At 44.1% G+C, this 23,037-nt stretch overlaps 1 protein-coding gene across 3 annotated transcripts in view; it reads left to right on the forward strand.

Annotated features, from left to right (window-relative positions):
• mapkbp1 (mitogen-activated protein kinase binding protein 1) overlaps window positions 1–23,037 on the forward strand; it is a 368,915-nt gene that overhangs the window by 114,138 nt on the left and 231,740 nt on the right. For all 3 annotated transcript variants that reach the window (XM_068039616.1, XM_068039618.1, XM_068039619.1), the window contains exons 3-4: window positions 8,754–8,816; window positions 9,264–9,321. In XM_068039616.1, coding sequence (XP_067895717.1) covers window positions 8,754–8,816; window positions 9,264–9,321 — 121 coding nt within the window. The remainder of the gene's footprint in view (window positions 1–8,753; window positions 8,817–9,263; window positions 9,322–23,037) is intronic.

Here is a 23,037-nt window from a genome sequence, read left to right on the forward strand (position 1 = left end):
ACGACCCAAATTGTAACAGTAGATGCTGATTAGAGACACAGTGATAAACAAAATTGCTTGCATGATTGCAATGATATTATTAGTAATAACACTGGAAACACCTTATTAATATTAGTAATACTGTAGCCCAGTAATATTAAGGACTTCCCGTAATATTAGAGGCCAGTAAAAATGATGCCACTAATATCAGTGACGGCAATGTTGGAGACCGGCAATGTTGGAGACCGGCAATGTTGGAGACCGGCAATGTTGGAGACCGGCAATGTTGGAGACCGGCAATGTTGGAGACCGGGAATTTTAGCAACCAGTAAGATTAGAGACCAGTATTATGAGCAGACTGTAATATTAGAGACAGGTAATATTAACGACCAGTCATATTGGAGACCGGTAGTTTTAGAAGCCAGTAATAGTAGGGACTTTCATAGCATTGGAGACAGCAATCAGTTAGAGTTTTTATTAGCTCCATATAAAATCCTTACTGGTCATTAATTTGAGCTATGCAAATTTGTTACTTTTGTGTGTTTTACTCAAGGTTTGATACTGATTATTGTCAGTAAAAGGTTTCCTTAATTTGGACTCCACATTGTTGGACTACATACACAGTGCAAGTATTATTCTTTCTCTGTTTCCTCATGTTGAATCCTCTTGTTGAAATGTTGTCTTTCCCTTTATCATAGAGTCATATAGTAGTTACAGCGCAAAAAGAGACCACTCGGCCTGTCGTGTCAGTGCTGGCTCTCTGAAGAAGCAATTCACCGAGTGCCACATGCCTGCATTCTCCTCATAGCCTGCACATTCTTCCTTTTCAGATAGCAATCCAATTCCATCTTGAATGCCTCGATTGAACCTGCTTCTACCACACTCTCAGACAGTGCATTCCAGATCTTAACCACTTGCTGCAAAAAAAAGTTTTTCCTCATGTCACCAATGCTTCTTTTGCCAATTACCTTAAATCTGTGCCCTCTCGTTCTCGATCCCTCCACCAATGGGAACAGTTTCTCTCTATCTACTCTGCCCAGACCCCTCATGATTTTGAACACCTCTATCAAATTTCCTCTCAACCTTCTCTTCAAGGAAAACAGTCCTAACTTCTCCAATCTATCTACGTAACTGAAGTTCCTCATCCCTGGAACCGTTCTCATGAATCTTTTCTGCACTCTCTCCTATGCCTTCACATCCTTCCTAAAGTGCTGTGCCCATAACTGGACACAATAGTCCAGTTGAGGTTGAACCAGTGTTTTATACACGTTTAACATAACTTCCTTGCTTTTGTACTCTATGGCCCTACTGATAAAGCCTAGGATACTGTATGCTCTATTAACTGCCCTCTCAACTTGTCCTGCCCCTTCAATGACTAAAGCACATATGTACCCAGGTCCCTCTGCTCTTGCACCCCCTTTAGAATTGCACCCGTTATTTTATATTGTCTCTCTGTGTTCTTTCTATAAAAATAAATCACTTCATATTTCACTGCATTAAATTTTATCTCCCACTTGTCCACCCATTCCACCAACCTGTCTATGTCCTTTTGAAGTTCGACACTATCCTCGTCACAGTTCAGCTCATTGTTGCTCCTCAGTGAAGCAAACACAACTGCAGAGGCTGCCCCACTCAGCCTGCCAGCACCAGGTGACTCTCGCACCAGGGGAACAGGTAGATTTGCATAGGCCCGGAGCTGGGAGACCAACTCATGCTATTAGGAGCTTTGTAACTTTTCAAGGGAAAGTTATCATTTTCTCGTATGATAAAGCCCCTGTCTATCAATGCCTTACTGTATCTGTAATGGTGAGACCAATTTTATGCATTAATGAAATGCTCCTGTACACCTTTTCACCATTTCTGTAACGTTGAAACATTGTTAAGCTCATTACTGAGCAGCCCCTGTCTAACAGTCTCCATGTCTGTGGTGTGCGGTAGACGTAGGCTCATTATCAAGTTGCCCCCTAACTATCTACTGTGTAAACAGTGAGGTCTAATTAACCTCAATACTGAGCAGTCCCCGTCTGTGTCTCTGTGCATATCTATGTTATGTAGCTGTCCTATTTTGACGGTCTGTCAGTGATATAATGCCAAGGCTAAAATTAGTTTTCCACATCCTGTCACATTCTTTATGAATGTCTTTCTGCTAATAGAGCTTGCATTTATATAGCACCTTTCACAACCTCCCAAAGCACTTCACAGCCAGTGAATGTTGTGCTAATTGCGATCTGTAACAATAGACCCTTTTCCTTTCAACTAAAATTTAACTGGAGGAGAAACCTGGTCATGTAGTGGAGCTTGAGGTGATTTGAGTAGTCCCATGAAAGTATATGCGAGGCTTCAGCCATTGTATAAAAAATTATCAGCTCGTCATTCTATGCGATTCTGATTGAGCAAATCCTCCTAACATCTGTTGCTAATATAAAGAAAGAACTTGCATTTTTGTAGCACCTTTCACAACTTCCAGATGTTCCAAAGCAGTTTACAGCCAATGAAGTACCTTTGAAGTGTAGCCGCTGTTGTAATGTAGGAAATATTTAGGTTTATCATAGACCAAAGACTTCCCAGTTATTCTCACTGTATAGCATTCCAATGGATCAAGCCACTTCCAAATAGACCATAAGAAAAATAGGAACAGGACTAGGCCATTTGGCCCTTCAAGCCTGCTCCACCATTGAATAAGATCATAGCTGATCTTCTACCTCAACTCTACCTTCCTGTATTATCCTTTGATATCCAAAAATTGATCGACCTCTGACTGAACGATGGAACTCCTCAATGGGGTAGAACATTCAAAATTTACAATGCTTTGAGTGAAGAAATTTCTCCTCATCTCAGTCCCAAATCATAGAATCATAGAAAGTTTACGGCACAGAAAGAGGCCACGGCCCATCATGTTTGCGCCAGCTGAAAAATGAGCCACCCAGTCTAATCCCACCTTACAGCATTTGGTCCATAGCCCTGCAGGTTACGGTACTTGAGGTGCATACCCAGACTCCTTTTGAATGAGTTGAGGGTTTCTTCCTCTACTACCCTTTCAGGAAGAGAGTTCCAGACCCCCACCACTCTCTGGGTGTCAAAATGTTCTCCGTCTCTCCTCTAATCTTTCTACCAATCATTTGAAATCTATGCCCCTTAGTCACTGACCTCTCTGTGAAAGTAAGTATGCCTTCCCATCCACTCTATCCAGCCCTCTCACAATTTTGTACATTTCAATCAGATCGCCCCTCAGCCTTCTCTGTTCCAAGGAGAACAGCCCCAGCTTATCCAATCTTTCCTCATAGCTGCATTTTTCCAGTCCTGGCAACATCCTTGTAAATCTCCACTGTACCTTCTCTAGTGCAATTACATCCTTGCTGTAATGAGGTGACCAGAACTGCACACAGTACTCAAGTTGTGGTCTAACCAATGATTTATGCAGTTCCAGCATAACCTCCTTGCTCTTGTATTCTATACCTCAGCTAATAAAGGAATTGATTCCATATGCCTTCTTAACCACCTTATTGACCTGTCCTGCTACCTTCAGGGATCTGTGGACATTCGCTCCATGTCCCTCACTTCCTCTACACCTCTCAGTATTCTCCCATTAATTGTATATTCCTTTGCCTTGTTTGACCTCCCCATAACCTCACACTTCCCTGGTTAAATTCCATTTGCCACTTTTCAGCCCACCTGACCAGTCCATTGATATCTTCCTGCAGTCTATAGCTATCCAAATGGCTGAGCCTGATTTTAAAAATTCTTTTACAGAATCTGGGTGTCGCTGGCAAAGCCGCCATTTATTGCCCATCCCTCATTGTCTCTGAGAAGGTGGTGCTGAGACACCTGAGTGGCTTGCTAGGCCATTTCAGAGGGCAGTTAAAAGTCTACCACATTGCTTTAGGTCTGGAGTCACATTTAGGCCAGTCTGGGTGAGAAAGGACATTCGCAAAACAGGTGGGTTCTTATGACAATCTGGAAAGTTTCATGGTCACCATTACTGACATTCCAGATTTTATTTAAATTATTTAAGCTGGTAGAATTTGAACTAATGTCTCCAGATCATTAGTCCAGGCCTCTGGATTACTAGTCCCAAGAGAAAACTAGCTAGTAATATAAAAGCAGATAGTAAGAGTTTCTACAAGTATTTAAATAGGAAAAGAGTGACTAAAGCTAGTGTTGATCCTCTAGAGAGCGAGTCTGGGGAATTGATAGAAAATAAGGAAATGGCGGAGGGGTTGAACAGGTATTTTGTGTCGGTTTTCACTGTAGAAGACTTAGAAAATCAAAGGTACTTGAAAATCAAGAGGTGAAAAGGAGAGAGGAACTTAAAACAATCACCATAATTGGAGAGAGACTGCAGAACTTAGTGGTAGAGAGATACAAACAAGAAATGCTGGAACCACTCAGCAGGTCTGGCAGCATCTGTGAAAAGAGAAGCAGAGTTAACGTTTCGGGTCAGTGACCCTTCTTCGGAACTGACAGATATTAGAAAAGTCACAGGTTATAAGCAAGTGAGGTGGGGGTGGGGCAAGAGATCTGGGTGTCCTGGTACATGAATCTCAGAAGGTTAGTATGCAGGTCCAGCAAGTGATTAGGAAGGCAAATGGAATGTTGTCATTTACTGCAAGAATAGAGTATAAAAGTAGGGAAGTTTTACTGCAGCTGTACAGGACCTTGGTGAGACCACATCTGGAGCACTGTGTACAGTTTTGGTGTCCTTATTTGAAAAAGGACATAATTGTGTCAGAAGCAGTCCGGAGAAGGTTTGCTCGACTAATTCCGGGGATGAACATACAAATTAGGCTTATTTTATGAAGAAAGGCTGAACAGGTTGGGCCTATACCCATTGGAGGTTAGAAGAATGAGAGGTGATCTTATTGAAACATATAAGATCCTGAGGGAGGTTGATACCAGGAGGATGTTTCCACTTGTCGGGGAGACTAGAACTAGGGGACACAGTTTAAGAATAAGAGGTCTCCCTTTTAAGGCGGAGATGAGGAGAATATTTTTCTCAAAGGATCGTTAGTTTGTGGAATTCTCTTCCCCAGAAAGCAGTGGAGGCAGGGTCCTTGAATTTATTCAAGGTTGAGTTAGATAGATAGGGAATCGAGGGTTATGGGGGGCAGACAGGAAAGTGGAGTTGAGACTACAACCAGATCAGCCGTCATCCTATTGAATGGCGAAGCAGGCTCGAAGGGCCAAATGGCCAGCTTCTGCTCCTAAGTCCCATGTTACTATTTAATATAACCAGTAGAAATCTACCGGAACTGAAATTGTGACCCCCCCCCCCCCCCCCCCCCCGAGTCCTAAACTCCCCAACCGGAGGGAACATCCTCCCATCATCTGACCTGTCAAGCCCCTTAATAATTTTATATGTTTTAATGAGATAATCTCTCATTCTTCTAAACTCCAGGGAATATAGACCTAGTCTACTCACTCTCTCCCCATAGGACAATCTCCTCATTCCCGGAACCAGTCTAGTGAACCTCCGTTGCACTCCGTCTAAGGCTGGTATATCCTTTCTTTGGTAAGGAGACCAAAACTGTATGGTGTACTCCAAAGAATGCTCTCACCAAAGCCCTATTTAATTGCAGTAAGACTTCTTCACTATTACATTGCACTCCCTTTGTAACAAAGGCAAACATACTATTTGTTTTCCTAATTGCTTGCTGTACCTACATGTGAACTTGATGATTTATGTACAAGAACATCTAGGTCTCTTTGAATCCCAACATTTCCTAGTCTCTCACCATTTAAAAAGTACTCTGCCTTTCTATCTTTCCTACCAAAGGGGATTACTTCACACTTCCCCACATTATATTCCATCTTCCAGGTTCTTGCCCATTCTCTTAATGTGTCTGTATCCTTTTGCAGCCTCTTTACATCCTCCTCACAGCTTACTTTCCCATCTAACTTTGTATCATTTAGGTCATTGATATGGATTGTAAATAGCTGAGGCCCCAGCAACAATCTTTGTGGTACTCCACTAGTTACAGCCTGCCAATCTGAAAATGACCCATTTATTCCTAATCGGTATTCTGGCCATTAACCACTTTTCAATCCATGCTAATATATTACCCTCAATCCCTTAAGCCCTATATTGTGTAATAACTTCTTATATAGCATCTTATGATTGCTTTTTGAAAACCATAGGGCTGGATTTTACAGCACCCCTGATGTTGGGGGATGTGGCGGGTGGGGGTGGGGAAGGGGGTGTGGAAAATGCCTGTGGCAAAGGCCCGCCACGGGCCTCAACGCCGGGAAGGCTGGCCCGATATTGCCCGCTGTGACGAGGCCTCATGGCAGCACTCCCCTGCACCCCCCACCCCCGTGCCGCTCAGCGACAGGAGCCAAATTTGAATATGTTCATTTATTGAAATCAATGAATTAAGTACTTACCCGCTCCATACCCGCTCCGGTGCCATATTGGTACTGGTGGCCGGCATTCCTACGCCTTTGTGGATACCTGTCCGGGGATCCGATGCTGGACACTGGTGGGGAGGGGGAGCAGGTAAGTATCTCAGTGCAGGAGTGGGGGAAGCGGGGTCAAACTCCTCCGATTGGTGTAGGGGACGGTGGGAAGGGGTAAAGTGCATAGTTTATGAACTGTGGTGGGGGAAGGTAGGTACACAAGGTAAGTATTTTTGGTGGGGAGAGGGCAAGGGATGAATTGTATGGTTATTGGGGGTGGTGGGAGAGGGGCAAGAAATATTTATTTCATTTTGTTGAATCCATTTTAATAAACTATGTCTTTAAAAATTTAAACGAAATGGAAGGGCTCGAAGCCCTTTAAAAATGGCATCGGTACCTGTGCAGTGGCGCCTGATGCCAATGCCGAGGACGGATCGCCCGCCCCCTCTACGACATCGGGGGGGTGGCGTTCCGCCCCGGCCATTTAAATGAGCCGCTGCGTTTAATATTGCGGCAGTTCTGCTACGTGCAATCCGCACGGGCAGACCATCATTTTTGAAGCTCGTTGCCAAGATTGGCGGTGAGCTTATAAAATCCAGGCCACGCTTTCCCTTTCGTAAATCCATGCTGACTCTGCCTAATCATATTCTGATTTCCTAAGTGCCCTGTTAACCTCATACCTAATAATAGATTCTTACATTTTCTCGACAACTGATGTCAGACTAATTGACCTATGGTTCTTTGTTTTCTCTCTCACTCCTTTCTTGAATAGTGAAATTACAATTTCTACCTCAATCTGCAGAGACTGCTCTAGAATCTAGGGAATTCTGGAAGATCAAACCCAATACATCCACTATCTCTGTAGCCACCTCTTTTAAAACTCTAGGCTACAGGCCATCAGGTCCAGGGGATTTGTCGGCTTTTAGTCCCATTAATTTTTCCAGTACTATTTCTTGACTAATTATAATTTTCTCATAATTTCCTCATTCTCAGTAGGCCCTTGGTTCCTCACTGTTTTTGCAACGTTTTATGTGTTTTCTACTCTGAAGACAGATGCAAACTATTTGTTTAATGTCTGTCATTTCCTCATTTCCCCATTATAATTTCTCCTGCCTCTGCTTTTAAGGGACCCAGGTTTACTTTGGTTAATCTCTTCCTTTTACATACCTATAGAAGCTTTTACAATCTGTTTTTATGTCTCTAGTTAGTTTACTCTCATATCCTATTTTCCATTTTTAATTCGTGTGAGTTCCTGAATACTGAGAGGCTAACAGACTTATAGCTCTACCTTTTCCCTGTGGCTTTGCTGCAGTTTCACCCTGGTATTTTCGATTCCCTTGGACCAAACCCATTTCCCTTCCCATTCAGTTGCACTATAATAGGATTCCAATGGAACAAATCCTTTCCTATTTACTTCCATTGTAATGGAGCAACCCAATCCCATTTAATCCAAGTGTATAGAATTTCAGTGAACTAAAACTCATTCCCATTCACTCCCACTATATTGGATTTGCATAGACAAAACCATAGACGTTCCCATTCATTCCCATTGCAGTGAATCAAACTCTTTCTCATTCATTCCCACTGAGTAGCAGTCCAATGGGCTAAAACCCGTTCGCATTCACTCCCACTATATTCAACTCCAATGGAGCAAACTTGTTCTCATTCACTCCTATTGTATAGAATTCTTGTCAGCTAAAGTCCATTCTATTCACTCCCATTGTACAGATTTATTTGGACCAAACCTTTTCCCACTCACGCCCATTATATTCAATTACAATTGACCAAACCACTTCCCATTCCCTGCTGTAATATTGGATTCCAGTGTACTTTTGCAGCTTGTGATGACTAGAATAGTTTCATGAAAGAAGTGGTTGTTACTGGTGTTTTTAGACTGTAGTGGAGAATACACATTGGCATATGAACATTTAACCTCAACAGGGAAAACTCTTCTGCTGCACTTTCACTGTCTAGAAACCATAATGTAAAACTAATATTACTCCCCAGTTAGCCAGTGATCAATACATTAGTTAGTGTCAACACTGCTTCTGAAAAACTGAAACTTTTAACATTTCTAATCATATTTCTGTAGGATTTGTTTAATATTCTCTGTGTTCTTTTCTCTTTGATTTATTCCCTGGGTAAACAACCATGTTCTTTTTTTAAACTATATTTATTTCGTGCATGTTCCTGACTCCTGATAGCACACAAACTTGTTGCTCTATCTCTTTCTTCGTCGTGGCTTTGCTGCAGTTTCCGTGATCTCTCAGTGATTCTGTCACTGTAAATTATTGTGGTTGTATTGCGTTTTGTTATCTCTGTACCTGCCTCATTCCGCCCTCGATCCTGACAGTGAATATGTTTTTCTTTTCCCACTTCAGGTGTGTGGTCGTGCTTTTTAATCCCAAGAAGAACAAGCAGCACCATATACTGAATGGATCAAGGTAGGATATCGCCACCTCTCAGAGATCGGGGTAAAGAAGCCAATTGTATCTGTAAAGCTGACGCCAGTTCACTAAGGGGAAGAAATCATCAGTGAGCTGATCAGCTCTCCAGGGTAAATTCACTGCACCCAACAGACAGTCAAGGTCAAAGAGAGCGCAGATCAGAGAAAGGGCTACAACGCTGTTCCATTTCTCTGACTGTTATTCCCTTCGACATGTCATCCTGCTGGCAGTAGTGAATTACCCCTCCAACCCCAATGTCCAGGGGCCAGGGAGATGAAAAGGAGGAGAATAGAGGAAGGAATAAGAAGAAGGAGAAGGGGCGGGTGGAAAGCGTAACTTTGTCTAGAACCAGTCCAGATCATCACATGGACCATATGTTATCGATAAAACCTATTATATGATGAGAAAAGTAATCTGATTTCAGTCTTTATTCCCTTTTTCCAGGAAAACCATCACAGCAGTGGCCTTCTCTCCAGATGGCAAGTATCTGGTCACGGGTGAGGTGAGTTTCTTCACTAAGTTCTTATGCCCAGCTCCTGTGCCTGGTTCCTTGTGCCCTGTCCCTGTGTTGACATGTTAATGGAAGGTTTGCCTCCCTTTATCTGATGTAGTGGTGCAAACGATGATGTCTCTGGAGGGTAGACTGCCCTGTTGTCAAGTCCAAGACCCGACAGAGAATTAGTACAGAGCAAGAAGTGAGACCATGGCTCCAGTCATTATGGCTGCTAATGCAAGCTCATGGACAGCCTTAGACTTGAGTACAAAATCTCAGTTGACCCTTCGGTGCTGTACTGAGGGAGTGCCACACAGTAGGAGGTGCTGTCTTTCAGATGAAACATTAACCCGTCTGCCATCTCAGGATGGAGGTAAAAGAACCCATGGCAATCTTTTGAAAAAGAGCAAGCCTTCACCCCCCACCCTGTTCTGGGTAATATTTGTTCCTCAACCAACATCACTAAAAGATAATATCTGGTCATGATCACATTGCTTTTTGTGGGATCTTGCTGTGCTCAAATTGGCTGCCGGGTTTCCTATATTACAGCAGTGACTACAATTTAAAAATATTTTATTGGATGTAAAGCACTTTGGGATGTCCTGAAGCTGTGAAAGGCATCATATAAATGAAAATCTTTCTTCATAGGCTTTTCATAAATTATGTCTCTGTGTCATGGGTAGTTTCAGGATACTGTTCCCTCCCTGAATTTTGTTATGTATTTTTACCACTTTTGGGCCAACTATGTGTTTTATTTAGAGGCTTTAAAAGTTGTTCCTCTCAATACTAAAACCAAATGTTACCAAATGGATGGCAGAGTTTGAAATTATATTTTATTCTGAAGACGGAGGTTCCAGTGGCAGGCTGTAAGGCGGGAGGAGACCTCACCTTGGCCCTTCGTTAGACCCCCGAAGCCATTTCATGGCGGGCAGGCAATTAACTGCCCACTATTGGGGACGCAATCCCTTTAAGGGATGAGATCCCCCCTCCAGAGCGGCCAATCAGAAGGCCGGCAGCTCTACAGTACCACCAGCACCACTAGGAGCAGTGGCGACTGCCGGTACTGCAGGAGGCCCTGCAGCATCGAAGACGTCTGGGACCCCGGGAAAGGTGAATGAGGCCAGATTCGACGGGGCCATTCAGGCAGGCCCCAACAACGGGGTGGGGGTTGGGATTGGTGAGGGTGGAGGATTTGTGCGGCGATTGCCGCTGGAGGGCAGACCCTCTGGGGGCCCTGGATTGCTCCCAAAGGAGGGATCCCCCTCTGACCCCACTCGGAGGCCGCCAGGCGGACCCCCCTCCTACCTTCCACTAAGTTGAGGTGGAGGTGGAAAAAGCTCTTGTGGCCATTAATTGGACATTTAAGGGCCTCAGTTGGCCTAGGATGGGAAGACCGTCCTCAGTTGTCCCCGGACAAAGGGAAGGGGGCCCGGGCAACATGGGGAACAGCACCCCCTGCCATTTTGTTCGCCCCCCCATCTCCGTACCTGCATCCAAGGGCACAATAAAATTCTGCCCAAAGAGTTGCATTCTTTGCAGCTGTTTTGTCTACATTGTTCAAATTGTGCCAACATAAAATTGTTTCATTGAGACAATCAGAGGTTTTAGATTTTGCCAAGGCATTTCACTTATTAGCACTGTGGGAAATATTCAAACACACTTGGGGCTGGAAGGCTCAGAGTAGGCTAGAATTATGTTTCAAAACTTCTTCTCCTTCTTCTTTGGCCTCCTTGTCTTGAGAGACAATGGGTAAGCGTCTGGAGGTGGTCAGTGGTTTGTGAAGCAGCACCTGGAGTGGCTATAAAGTCCAATTCTAGAGTGACAGACTCTTCCACAGGTGCTGCAGATAAAATTGGTTGTCGGGGCTGTTACACAGTTGGCTCTCTCCTTGCACTTCTGTCTTTTTTCCTGCCAACTGCTAAGTCTCTTCGACTCGCCACACTTTAGCCCTGCCTTTATGGCTGCCCGCCAGCTCTGGCGATCACTGGCAACTGACTCCCACGACTTGTGATTAATGTCACAGGACTTCATGTTGCGTTTGCAGACGTCTTTAAATGGGAGACATGGACGGCCGGTGGGTCTGATACCAGTGACGAGCTCGCTGTACAATATGTCCTTGGGGATCCTGCCATCTTCCATGCGGCTCACATGGCCAAGCCACCTCAAGCACCGCTGACTCAGTAGGGTGTATATGCTGGGGATGTTGGCCGCCTCGAGGACTTCTGTGTTGGAGATACGGTCCTGCCACCTGATGCCAAGGATTCTCCGGAGGCAGCGAAGATGGAATGAATTAAGATGTTGCTCTTGGCTGACATACATTGTCCAGGCCTCGCTGCCATTAAGGAAGGTACTGAGGACACAGGCTTGATACACTCGGACTTTTGTGTTCCGTGTCAGCGCGCCATTTTCCCACACTCTCTTGGCCAGTCTGGACATAGCATTGGAAGCCTTTCCCATGCGCTTGTTGATTTCTGCATCGAGAGTCAGGTTACTGATGATAGTTGAGCCTAGCTGGGTGAACTCTTGAACCACTTCCAAAGCGTGGTCACCGATATTGATGGATGGAGCATTTCTGACGTTCTGTCCCATGATGTTCGTTTTCTTCAAATTCGGTGCAGGCAGCCGCAATCCTTTCGATGAGTCTCTGCAGACACTCTTCAGTGTGGGATGTTAATGCAGCATCGTCAGCAAAGAGGAGTTCTCTGATGAGGATTTTCCGTACTTTGGTCTTCGCTCTAAGACGGGCAAGGATGAACAACCTGCCATCTGATCTTGTGTGGAGGAAATACCTTCTTCTGAAGACTTGAACGCATGTGAGAGCAGCAGGGAGAAGAAGATCCCAAACAGTGTAGGTGCGAGAACACAGCCCTGTGGAGTAGAGGGTTTCAAAACACTTAAGAATAATTCTGTTGCTAGATGTATTGAACTTCATGTGCCACCTGTCCGCCCGTTCGACCAATTTGTCTGTGTGCTTTTGAAGTTCTACACTATCGTCCTCACAGTTCACAATGCATCTAAGTTTCATATAATCCACAAACTTTGAAATTGTGCCCTGTACACCAAGGTCTAGGTCATTAATATATATCACGAAGAGTCCCAACACTGACCCCTGGGGAACTCTACTACAAGCTTTCCTCCAGCCCAAAAAACATCCATTAACTATTACTCTTTGTTTCCTGTACTCGGCCAAGTCCGTATCCATGTTGTAACTGTCCCGTTTATTCCATGAGCTGTAACTTTGCTCACAAGTCTCTTGTGTGGCACTGTATCAAGTGCCTTTAGGAAGTCCATGTACATCACATCAACTGCATTGCCCTCATCAAAGCTCTGCAAAAAACTCCAGCAAGTTAGTTAAACATGATTTTTCCTTATGAAATTCATACTGGCTTTCTTTAATTAACCCGCATTTGTCCATGTGACAATTTTGTCCGGAATTAATCTTTCTAGAAGTTTCCCCACCATCGAAGTTAAACTGATTGACCTGTAGTTGCTGCCGCTCTCTTAGTGAACTCTCTCTCCCTCTCTCCTGGGCTCTTTATGCCCTGTCTCGTTGTTTCCTGCTGTCTCAGTGAACTCTCTCTCTTCTGGGCTCTTTATGCCCTGCCCCTCTCTCGCAGTTTCCCGCTCTCTCAATGAACTCTCTCTCTCTGTCTCTCTCTTCCTGGGCTCTTTATGCCCCGCTCCTCTCTCGCTGTTTTCTGCTTTCAGTGAACTCTTGCTCTCTCCTGAGCTCTTTATGTCCCACTCCTCTCTCTCCCTATTTCCCGCTGCTCTCTCAGTCCATCCCGACACTCTGATTCCTGTTAGCTAACCAATCCTCTATCCATGTTAATATGTTACTTCCAACACCATGTGCTCTTATTTTGTGTTAGTAACCTTTTACGTAGCACCTTATCAAATGCTTTTTGGAAATCCAAATACACTACATCTACTGGTTCTCCATTATCCACCGTGCTAGATACTTCCTCAAAGAACTCTAATAAATTAGTCAAACACAATTTCCCTTTCACAAAATTATGTTGGCTCTGCCTGATTGTATTATGATTTTATGTTATATTATGTTTTAGTCATTTTTGCTTGTTTCTAAAATTTGTCCAGTCTTCTGACCTACCACTTTTCTTCACAGTATTGTACACATTTTCTTTCAATTTGATACTATCCTTAACTTGCTTAGATAGCCAAAGATGGTGCATCCATCTTTTAGAGTCTTTCTTTCTCAATAGAATATATCTTTGTTCAGAACTATGAAATACTTCCTTATAAATGCCTGCCACTGCTTCTCTACTGGCCTACCTTTTAACCTATTTTCTCCGTCCACTTCAACCAACTCTATCTTCATTCCCTTGTAATTGTCTTTATTTAAGCTTAAAACACTAGACTTAGACCCATGTTTTTCACCCTCAAACTGAACATGAAATTCTATCATGTTATGATCACTGTTGCCTCGAGGCTCCTTTACTATGAGGTCATTAATTAATCCTGTCTCATTATACAATACCAAGTCTAAAATAACTTGCTCCCTGGTTGGCTCTAGAATGTATTGCTCTAAGAAATTGTTCCGAATACACTCAATGAACTCATCTTCCAGACTACCTTTGCCAATTTGATTTGTCCAATCTATATGAAGATTAAAATTGCCCACAATTATTCCAATACTTTTCTTACAAGGCCCCATTGTTTCTTCATGTATTCTCTGTCCTACAGTGTAGCAACTGTTAGGGGGCCTATAAACTACTCCCACAAGTGATTTCTTTCCTTTGCTGTTTCTTATTTTCACCCAAACTGATTCTACATCTTGCTCTTCTGAACCAAGGTCATCTCTCACTACGGTACTAATGCCATCCTTTAATAACAGAGCTACACCCCACCTTTTCCTTTCTTCCCATTCTTCCAAAATGTCAAATACCCTTGAATATTCAGGTCCCAACCTTGGTCACCTTGCAACCACACTCACAGGGAGTGCGAGTCAGAGACTGTTGTAGCCCTATTTCTTTGACCTACACTTCTTAGAAGCAATGCTCCCCACCAAGAATATGGAATTGGGGAATTGCTCCTTATACCAGCTGAAGCAGCGTTTTCTGTGTGTGTATGTTACACCCATTTAAAGGCTAGGACTCTTTAGAAAAGAGAAGACCTGATAGAAGTCTTTAAGAGTATCCAAGTGTTTGATAGGGTCAAGGTAGAGAAGATACTTTCACTTGCGGACAAGACCAAAACTGGGGGGGGAGGCTTAAATATAAGAGAGTTGCTCATAAATCCAACAGTGAATTCAGGAGGAACATGTTTACCCTGTGAGTGGTGGGAATGTGGAACTCGCTACTACAAGGAGGAATTTGAGTCGAATGCATTTAAGGGAAAGCTAGGTAAGTACATGAGGAAGAAAGAAATAGAAGGTTATGTTGATAGAGTTAGATGAAATAGAGTAAGAAGAGGCTTGCATGGAGAGTAAGTGTCTGTTAAATGGCCTGTTTCTGTGCTGTAAATTCTATGTAAATCTGTGTCATTTTTTCCTCCCAATCCTTACTTCGGAAAGTGGTGGCTCAAGGGCATTTAGGGATGGTCAAGAAATTATGGCCTTATCAATGACACTCACATCCCATTGTTACGGACAGGTGGAAAGGGGTGTGGGTGGTTCCCACTGTTCACCTCCCAATTGACTGCCATCGTGTTTTGTTAAAATGATGTGTTAGCCCCCGAGTGTCTTTCATGTCAAATAAACAAACAAATAGCACGTATTCTCGTAGCTTTAAAAAAAACTATTTATTTTTAGTATTGCTGAAAATAGAGACGTGTTGACGAAGCTCTTCGTCTTGCACTCATCAGGACAATCCTCAAGCATATCAATGTAAAGGAAAACAACAAATTTATACTGTATGAGAAGAGGGTATTGATTGGTTGGCAAGTGAACTCTGGTAGAGGCGTTGCCTTGGAGAATGTACCAGTTTATGACTTTGATTGGTCAAGGCATTGCCCTGAGGAATGAACCAGCGAATGGCTGTCATTTATTTTGTTTAGCTGAAACAGGCGCAATGTTTACAGCACGTCTTCATGCAAAGGGTAGTGGAAATCTGGAACTCTCTCCTGCAAAAAGCTGTTGAGGCTGAAGGTCACTGAAAATTTCAAAAATGAGATTGATAGATTTCTGTTGGTAAGGGTAATTAGGATTCCGGAACCAAGGCAGGTAAATGAAGTTATTGTACAGATCAGACATGACGTTTTTTTTATTCATTCATGGGATGTGGGCGTCGCTGGCCAGGCCAGCATTTATTGCCCATGATCTAATTGAATGGCAGAACAGGTTTGTGGGACTGAATGTTAAGTGGCTGGCAATATTTGTGGGATATAAGTGCTAGATAATAGCCATTGTGTGCAAGAGAAATCCCAGCCTTTGCCCTTTGACCTTCAATGACACCACCATCATCACCTTGGAGGTCAGCATTAACCAGAAGCTAAATTGAGCATGCTACATCAGCAGCATGGCTAGAAGAGCAGGACAGAGGCTCAATACTTTACATTGACTAATTCATCTCCTGAACCCTCAAAGCCTATCTACCAGCCACAGCAATACAAGAAGTTTAACATAATTCAGGACAGAGCCTGAGGTCATGAAAGCTGGGAAAGAAATACAAGTTCTAGTATTCAGATTCTATTTCTGCCTCTGGAGCTTTGATAGGGTTAGCTGCATTTGCCTTCTTGAAAGGCCGGCCATCAGGGAACACCCGTCTCCCTTTGATTGGACTGAAGCCCAGGGACGTTTTCCAGTTATTCCCTGGTTTCTGCAGCTCACTAGACCAAGGTCCACTAGAGTGTGGCATGTGAATGTGAACCAGGTTGGTTAGGGAGGGGTTGGGGGCATGGTGGGTTGCGGTGGGTGGGGTGGGGGGGGGTTGGGGTGGTGGGGGGACTTTGATATATCAATTCAACGGAACACCGTTGTGGCCCGATCCTATTCGTTACAAATCATACGTGTGACTGACAAGTTAAGCAAGCACAAATTGTTCCTCCGTTTTTGCCTGCTTTTTTTCCTTTCAATGCGCCTGCCAACTGTAGCCTGTAGAGAACAGTACAGTACTGACATTTTCACCACTGGAGCAGCACCATGACATGATGCCATAGGAGTGAAGGTCAGCTCTTCCTACCCCATCCCCAAACCCGGCAGCTAAGATTGCAAGGTACTGAGTGCTGCAAGGCCTGGCATTGTGTGTATAGAGGAGGAACAAAGGAGCAGCAGAAGTCCATTCAGCCTTTCAAGCCCATTTCGTCATTGAATTTGGTCATGGCTGACATCACTTACCCACCTTTGGTGGATATCCCTTGATGCCCTTACCTCACCAAAATCTGTCAGTTGCAGTCAATTAATCTACAGTTCTGGTTAGCATCTGGAACACTATCGGCAGTACTGGGCACTGCACCTCTGTAAAGATTATATTGGCCTTGGAGCGGTTGCAGAGCAGATTCACCAGAATGGTACAAGAGCTAAAAAGGTTAAGTTATGAGGACAGGTTGCAAATACAGGGCTTGGATCCCCTTGAGTGCAGAAGATTAATGGGTGATCAAATTGAGGTGCTTAAGATGATGAAAGGAATTGATAGGGTCGGCAGAGAGAAACTATTTCCTCTGATGGGGGAGTCCAGAACAAGGGGCATCACCTTAAACTTAGAGCTAGGCTGTTCAAGGGTGATGTCAGAAAGCGTTCCTTCACACAAAGGGTCGTGGAAATCTGGAATTCTCTCTTGCCAAAACGCTGTTGAGGCTGGGGGTCAATTGAAAATGTCAAAACTGAGGTTGATAGATTTTAGTTCAGTAAGGGATACGGAACCAAGGCGGGTTGATGGAGCTACGATACTGATCAGTCGTCACAGTGGCGCAGTGGTTAGCACCGCAGCCTCGCAGCTCCAAGGACCCGGGTTCGATTCCGGGTACTGCCTGTGTGGAGTTTGCAAGTTCTCCCTGTGTCTGCGTGGGTTTTCTCCGGGTGCTCCGGTTTCCTCCCACAAGCCAAAAGACTTGCAGGTTGATAGGTAAATTGGCCATTATAAAAATTGTCACTAGTATAGGTAGGTGGTAGGGAAATATAGGAACAGGTGGGGGTGTTATGGTAGTAATATGGGACTAGTGTAGGATTAGTATAAATGGGTGGTTGATGTTCGGCACAGACTCGGTGGGCCGAAGGGCCTGTTTCAGTGCTGTATCTCTAATCTAATCTAATCTAATCTAATCTAATTGAATGTGGAACAGGCTCGAGGGGCTGAATGGCCTCCTCTTATCTTCCTGTCCATATGTTACTACGAATCGCAGCCTCTCTAACGCAGTCAGTGCAGCTGGAGAATGTATGCAGCAGGGTGAAAGAACATTAGAATGGATTTGATGTTTGCTTGGTATACACTCTCAGCAATTGGCTGCAGTTCACCAGCAGGTTAGATGATTCACCGAGGCCCTCTGAATAAATTATGCACGCAGATGGGCCTGGGCCTTCTCCCTATAAGGTTGTGAATGCTGGCCATCAATTGAAAATTCAAAACTGAGTTTGATAGGTTTTTGTTCGGCGTAGATACCAGGGGTCACGAAAGCCTCTTGCGGTACATTGATGCTGTTTTTTTGCAGGCCGCCACATTCAGCTCTGTGCGATTTGGTGCCAGTGCTTCTAGGCGGTGGCAGAGCCCTGCCCTCACATGGCAGTAGTTGTGGGCAGAAGTATAAATAACTGAGGATTGCAATGAATTTCTCCAGAACACAGGAAGTGCAATGTTTCTGAATGTTTCAAGTGTGCCAGCTGTAACTCAGTTGTAGGTTTTAAGGCGCGTCTTAAAGGTGGAAAGAGAGAGATAGAGAAGTGGAAAAGTTAAGGGACGGAATTTTTAAAATTCTTTTATGGGATGTGGGCATTGCTGGCTAGGTCAGCATTTGTTGCCCATCCCTAATTGCCCTTGAGAGGGTGGTGGTGAGCTGCCTTCTTGAACCGCTGCAGTCCATGTGAGGCAGGTACATCCACAGTGCTGTTAGGAAGGGTGTTTCTGGATTTTGATCCAGTGACAGTGAAGGAACAGTGATATAGTTCCAAGTCAGGATGGTGTGTGACTTAGAAGGGAACTTGCAGGTGGTGTGTTCCCATGCATCTACTACTCTTGTCTTACTAGGTGGTAGAGGTCACAGGTTTGGAAGGTGCTGTCGAAGGAGTCTTGGTGAATTGCTGCAGTGCATCATGTAGATGGTCCACACTGCTGCCACTGTGCGTCGGTGATGGAGGGAGTGAATGTTGAAGGTGGTGGATGGGATGCCAATCAAGTGGGCTGCTTTGTCCTGGATGGTGTCAAGCTTCTTGAGGGTTGTTGGAGCTGCACCCATCCAGGCAAGTGGCGAGTATTTCATCACACTCCTGACTTGTACCCTGTAGACGGTGAACAACCTTTGGGGAGTCAGGAGGTGAGTTACTAGTCACAGAATTCCCAGCCTCTGACCTGTTCTTGTAGCCACAGTATTTATATGACTGGCCCAGTTCAGTTTCTGGTCAATGGTAACCCCCCCCCCCCCCCCCCCCCGATGTTGATAGTGGGGGATTCAGTGATAGTAATGCCATTGAATGTCAAGGGGAGATGGTTAGATTCTTTATTGTTGGAGATGTTCATTGCCTGGGACTTGTGTGATGTGAATGTAACTCCAGAATTCCAGAACCTAGGGCCTAGGCAACTGAAGGTGTGACCACCAATGGTGGAGTGATTAAAATTGGGGATTCTCAATAGGCATGACTTAGAGGAGCTTGGATATCTTGAAGGGTTGTAGTGCTGGAGGGGATTATAGAGACAGGGAAGGGTGAGGGCTTGGAGGGATTTGAGCACACAGCTGAGAATTTTAAAATTGAGGTGTTACCATACTGGGAGCAAATGTAGGTCAGCGATCACAGGGGTGATGGATTAACAAAACTTGGGGAGGGTTAGAATCTGAGAAGGACTTTTCTTGATGAGCTTGTCATGCTTCGTTGAAGAGCAATCATAAAATGATACAGCACAGAAGGAGGTCATTCGGCCCATCATGCCTGTGCATATCATTGGAAGAGCTCTCCAACTGGTCCCTGCCAGTTTTTCTGTTGCAAGTATTTGTCCAATTCCCTTTTGAAGGGTACTACTGTATCTGCTTCCACCACCCTTTCATGTGGTGCATTCCAGATCATAATAACTTGCTGCTTAAGAACATCTTTAGCAAATCTTAAATCTGTGTACTCTGGTTACCAGCCCTCCTGCCAGTGGGAACAGTTTCTCCCCATCTACCCTATTAAAACTCCTCGTAACATTACATGATGTGTAATTAGTGTGCAAACTCCAGTCAGCAAGGACATTGTACCCGGGAGTACACAACAGACAGGAAGAATCGCATTTTGATAATGCATTTCACGTCTTCAGGACATCCAATGAAGTACTTTTGAAGTGGAGTTACCGTTGTAATGTAGAAAATGTGACAGCCAATTTGTGCACAGCAAGATCCCACAACTAATATATTCTGTTTATTTTAATTTATTTTAATTTTTTAAATTTATTTATTCTAATATATTAATATATTTATTTTAATATATTCTGCAATCTGTTTTAGTGGTGGATAAATATTGACAAGGACACCGGGGAGAACTCCCTGGCTCCTCTTCAAGTTAGTGTCATGGGATCTTTTACATTCACCTGGGAGGGCAGATGGAACCTCAGCTTAACGTCTCATCAAAAAGGCAGCACTGCAGACAGTGCAACATTGTCTCAGTACTGCAGTGAAATGTCAGCCTAGTTCTTGTGCTCAAATCTCTGGAGAGGAACTAGAACCTACAACCTTCAGAGTCAGAGGTGAGAGTGCAATCCAATGAACCATGGCTGAAAACTGTAAAGCTGCCTTTGCAGCCCTGATTGAGATCAGCTAACACAACACAGACCAGGAAGTGAAGCTGTGGCTTTATAGCTCGTCTCCCAGCTGCATCAACCTGATTATTATCTATAGATCGATGGTGCAAAACAATTAAAGCTCTACTAACCAACTGGATCTTAATACAAATAAATATACCACAGGAAATCTCACCAAACCCTCCAATACAAATAAATATACCACAAAAAATCTCACCAAACCCCCCCAGTACAGATAAATATACCATGTGAAATCTCACCAAATCCTCCAATTCAGATAAATATACCAAGAGAAACTCCTGAGCTTGCTTGTCATTGTGAAGTGCTTTTTTCAGACATCAGCGCTCTGTCTCCATTTATAGAATTGTCACCTCATTTGCTGAGTGACCAGATTTACTCTGTGCTCTGGATTGGAGTATAAGAATAAAGAGGTCTTACTGCAGTTATATTGGGTCTTGATGAGACCACACCAGGAGCACTGAGTCGAGGTTTGATCTCCTTAACTAAGGAAAGATGCACTTGTTTTAGAGAAAGTGCAATGAATCTTCACTAGACTGATTCCTAGGATGAGAGGATTGTCCGATGAGGAGATATTGAGTAGATGAGGCCTATATTCCCAAGGATTTAGAAGAAAGAGGGGTGATCTCATTGAAACATAAAATTCTTAAGGAGTTTAGCAGGGGAACTGCTGAGAGGATGTTTCTCCTTGTGAGTGAATCTAGAGCTTGGAGCATAGTTTCAGAATAAGGGATCGGCCATTTAGGATGGGGAAGAGGAAAAATTTCCTCACTCAAATGGTTGTGGATCTTTGGAATTGTCTGGATGCTCAGTTGTTGAGTATTTTTAAGACAGAGGTCGATAGAGTTTTGGATATGAATAGGGATAGGGAGATTGGGCAGGAAAGTGGAGTTGCCGTAGGAGACCAGCCATAATCGTATTGAATGGCAGAATAGGCTCAAAGGGCTGAATGGCCTGTTCCTGCTCCTATTTCTTATGTAACTTATGTAATTCTGCACTGCAGCACTTAACAAGAACTGAATAAATATGTGCAGTGTTCTGTGGCATGAAGTGCTGACCTAAATTAATAAGAACGCCTCTTCAGTAAGTGTTATACGTTTCAAAGGAAGATGCAGTGAGGAGTTATTTTTGAAGTCTGACAGGTCTCAGTGTCTCTCCTCCTGTTTATCCATCTGTGAGTGTCTGTCCCTCCTGTCACTTTTTCCCTCTGTTTGTGTTTCTTTCTCTATCTCTGCCTTTTGCTTTCCTTCCCTCTGTGTGTGTGTGTGTGTGTGTTCCACAATCTCTATACATGTCTCACACATAAATATCAACTCCCATTTGCTTGCTCTCACACCCACATAAATTCTCTTGCACACAAATCCCTTCTATCTCTCACACAAACAAATCTCTTACCGACAGACGAGTCCTCTTTCTCACACACAAACCCCTTCCCTCACTCACACAAATGCTCTGTCTCACAGACACACACCCATGCATCACAGTTGCCAACCCTCCAGGATTGTCCTGGTGTTTGCACGAATTAATGAGTAATTTCCTGGACACTGCTGCGAGCAGTCAGGGAGTTGGCAACCCTGACACACACAGACACTCCCTTGTACACTCATACAAAGCCTTTCACTCATGCCAGTGCTTTTTCTCCCTCTCACAAATGCATGCACTCAAATAATTTTTCACACACACACACTAATTTTAATCTAACCTGCCCAGTGTGACAAACTGGCATGATAGAATTGACTGCCCATTTTACACCCCCACCTGATTTTACCTCACCACTACCTTCTTCGACCTCTCCACTGTCTCTAAATTACCAGTCTGCTTGTCCAACACCCAGTACTGGATGAGCAGAAATTTCCTCCAATTAGGAAGAGCGAAGCCATTGTCTTCGGACCCCGCCACAAACTCCAATCCCTTGCCACACTGACTCAGTCCCTCTCTGGCAACTGTCTGAGATTAAACCAGTCTGTTCGCAACCTCGGTGTCATATTTGACCCCAAGATGAGCTTTCGAACACACATCTGCATCAATGCTAAGACGGCCTTTTTCCACCTCTGTGACTTTGTCTGACTCGGGCCATGCCTCAGCTCTTCTGCTGCTGACACTCTTTTGTTTGCCGTTGATATCTCCAGACCTAACTATTCTAATGGACTCCTGGTTTGCCTCCCACATTCTACCCTCTGCTGCCATGTCCTAACTTGCTCCAAACCCGTTCACCCATCACCCCTGTGCTCCCTGACCTACATTGGCTCCCGTTTAAACAATGCCTTGATTTTAAAATTCTCATCCTTGTTTTCAAATCCTTCCATGGCCTCGCCCCTCCCTATTTCTGTAATCTCTTCCTGTCCTATAACCCTCTGAGATATATGCACTCCTCTAATTCTGGCCTCTTGCGCATCCCTGATTTTAACTGCTTCACCACTGGTGGCCACACCTTCAGTTGCTTCAGCCCTAAGCTCTGGAATACCTTTTCTTTTAATTTCCAAAATTCATAAAAATCTGTAAAAAATAAACAATTCATTACAAAACAGTTCCAAAAAGCACCACGTCAACCAATACAAAGAGTGCAAAGGAGATCAGTTTCCTTCAATACAGGAGTGAGTTGCCTCACAACCCTTCCATTTCATTTTACATGCCATGTACATTTTACAGCAAACAAATATTTTCTGGCTTCGGTTCGAGGGGTTTCCCATGGATCCAGCCCCTCAGTTCAGCTTGGTGGGGGACCTCACACAGTGGTCTTTCCCCTTTGGGCCTTTGCGGCGGCTGCCCCAAGCTTTAGTGCATCCCTCAGCATGTAGTCCTGGACCTTGGAATGTGCCAGTCTGCAACA

Source organism: Heterodontus francisci, chromosome 9, assembly GCF_036365525.1.
Source record: "Heterodontus francisci isolate sHetFra1 chromosome 9, sHetFra1.hap1, whole genome shotgun sequence".
NCBI classification, from domain to species: domain Eukaryota; kingdom Metazoa; phylum Chordata; class Chondrichthyes; order Heterodontiformes; family Heterodontidae; genus Heterodontus; species Heterodontus francisci.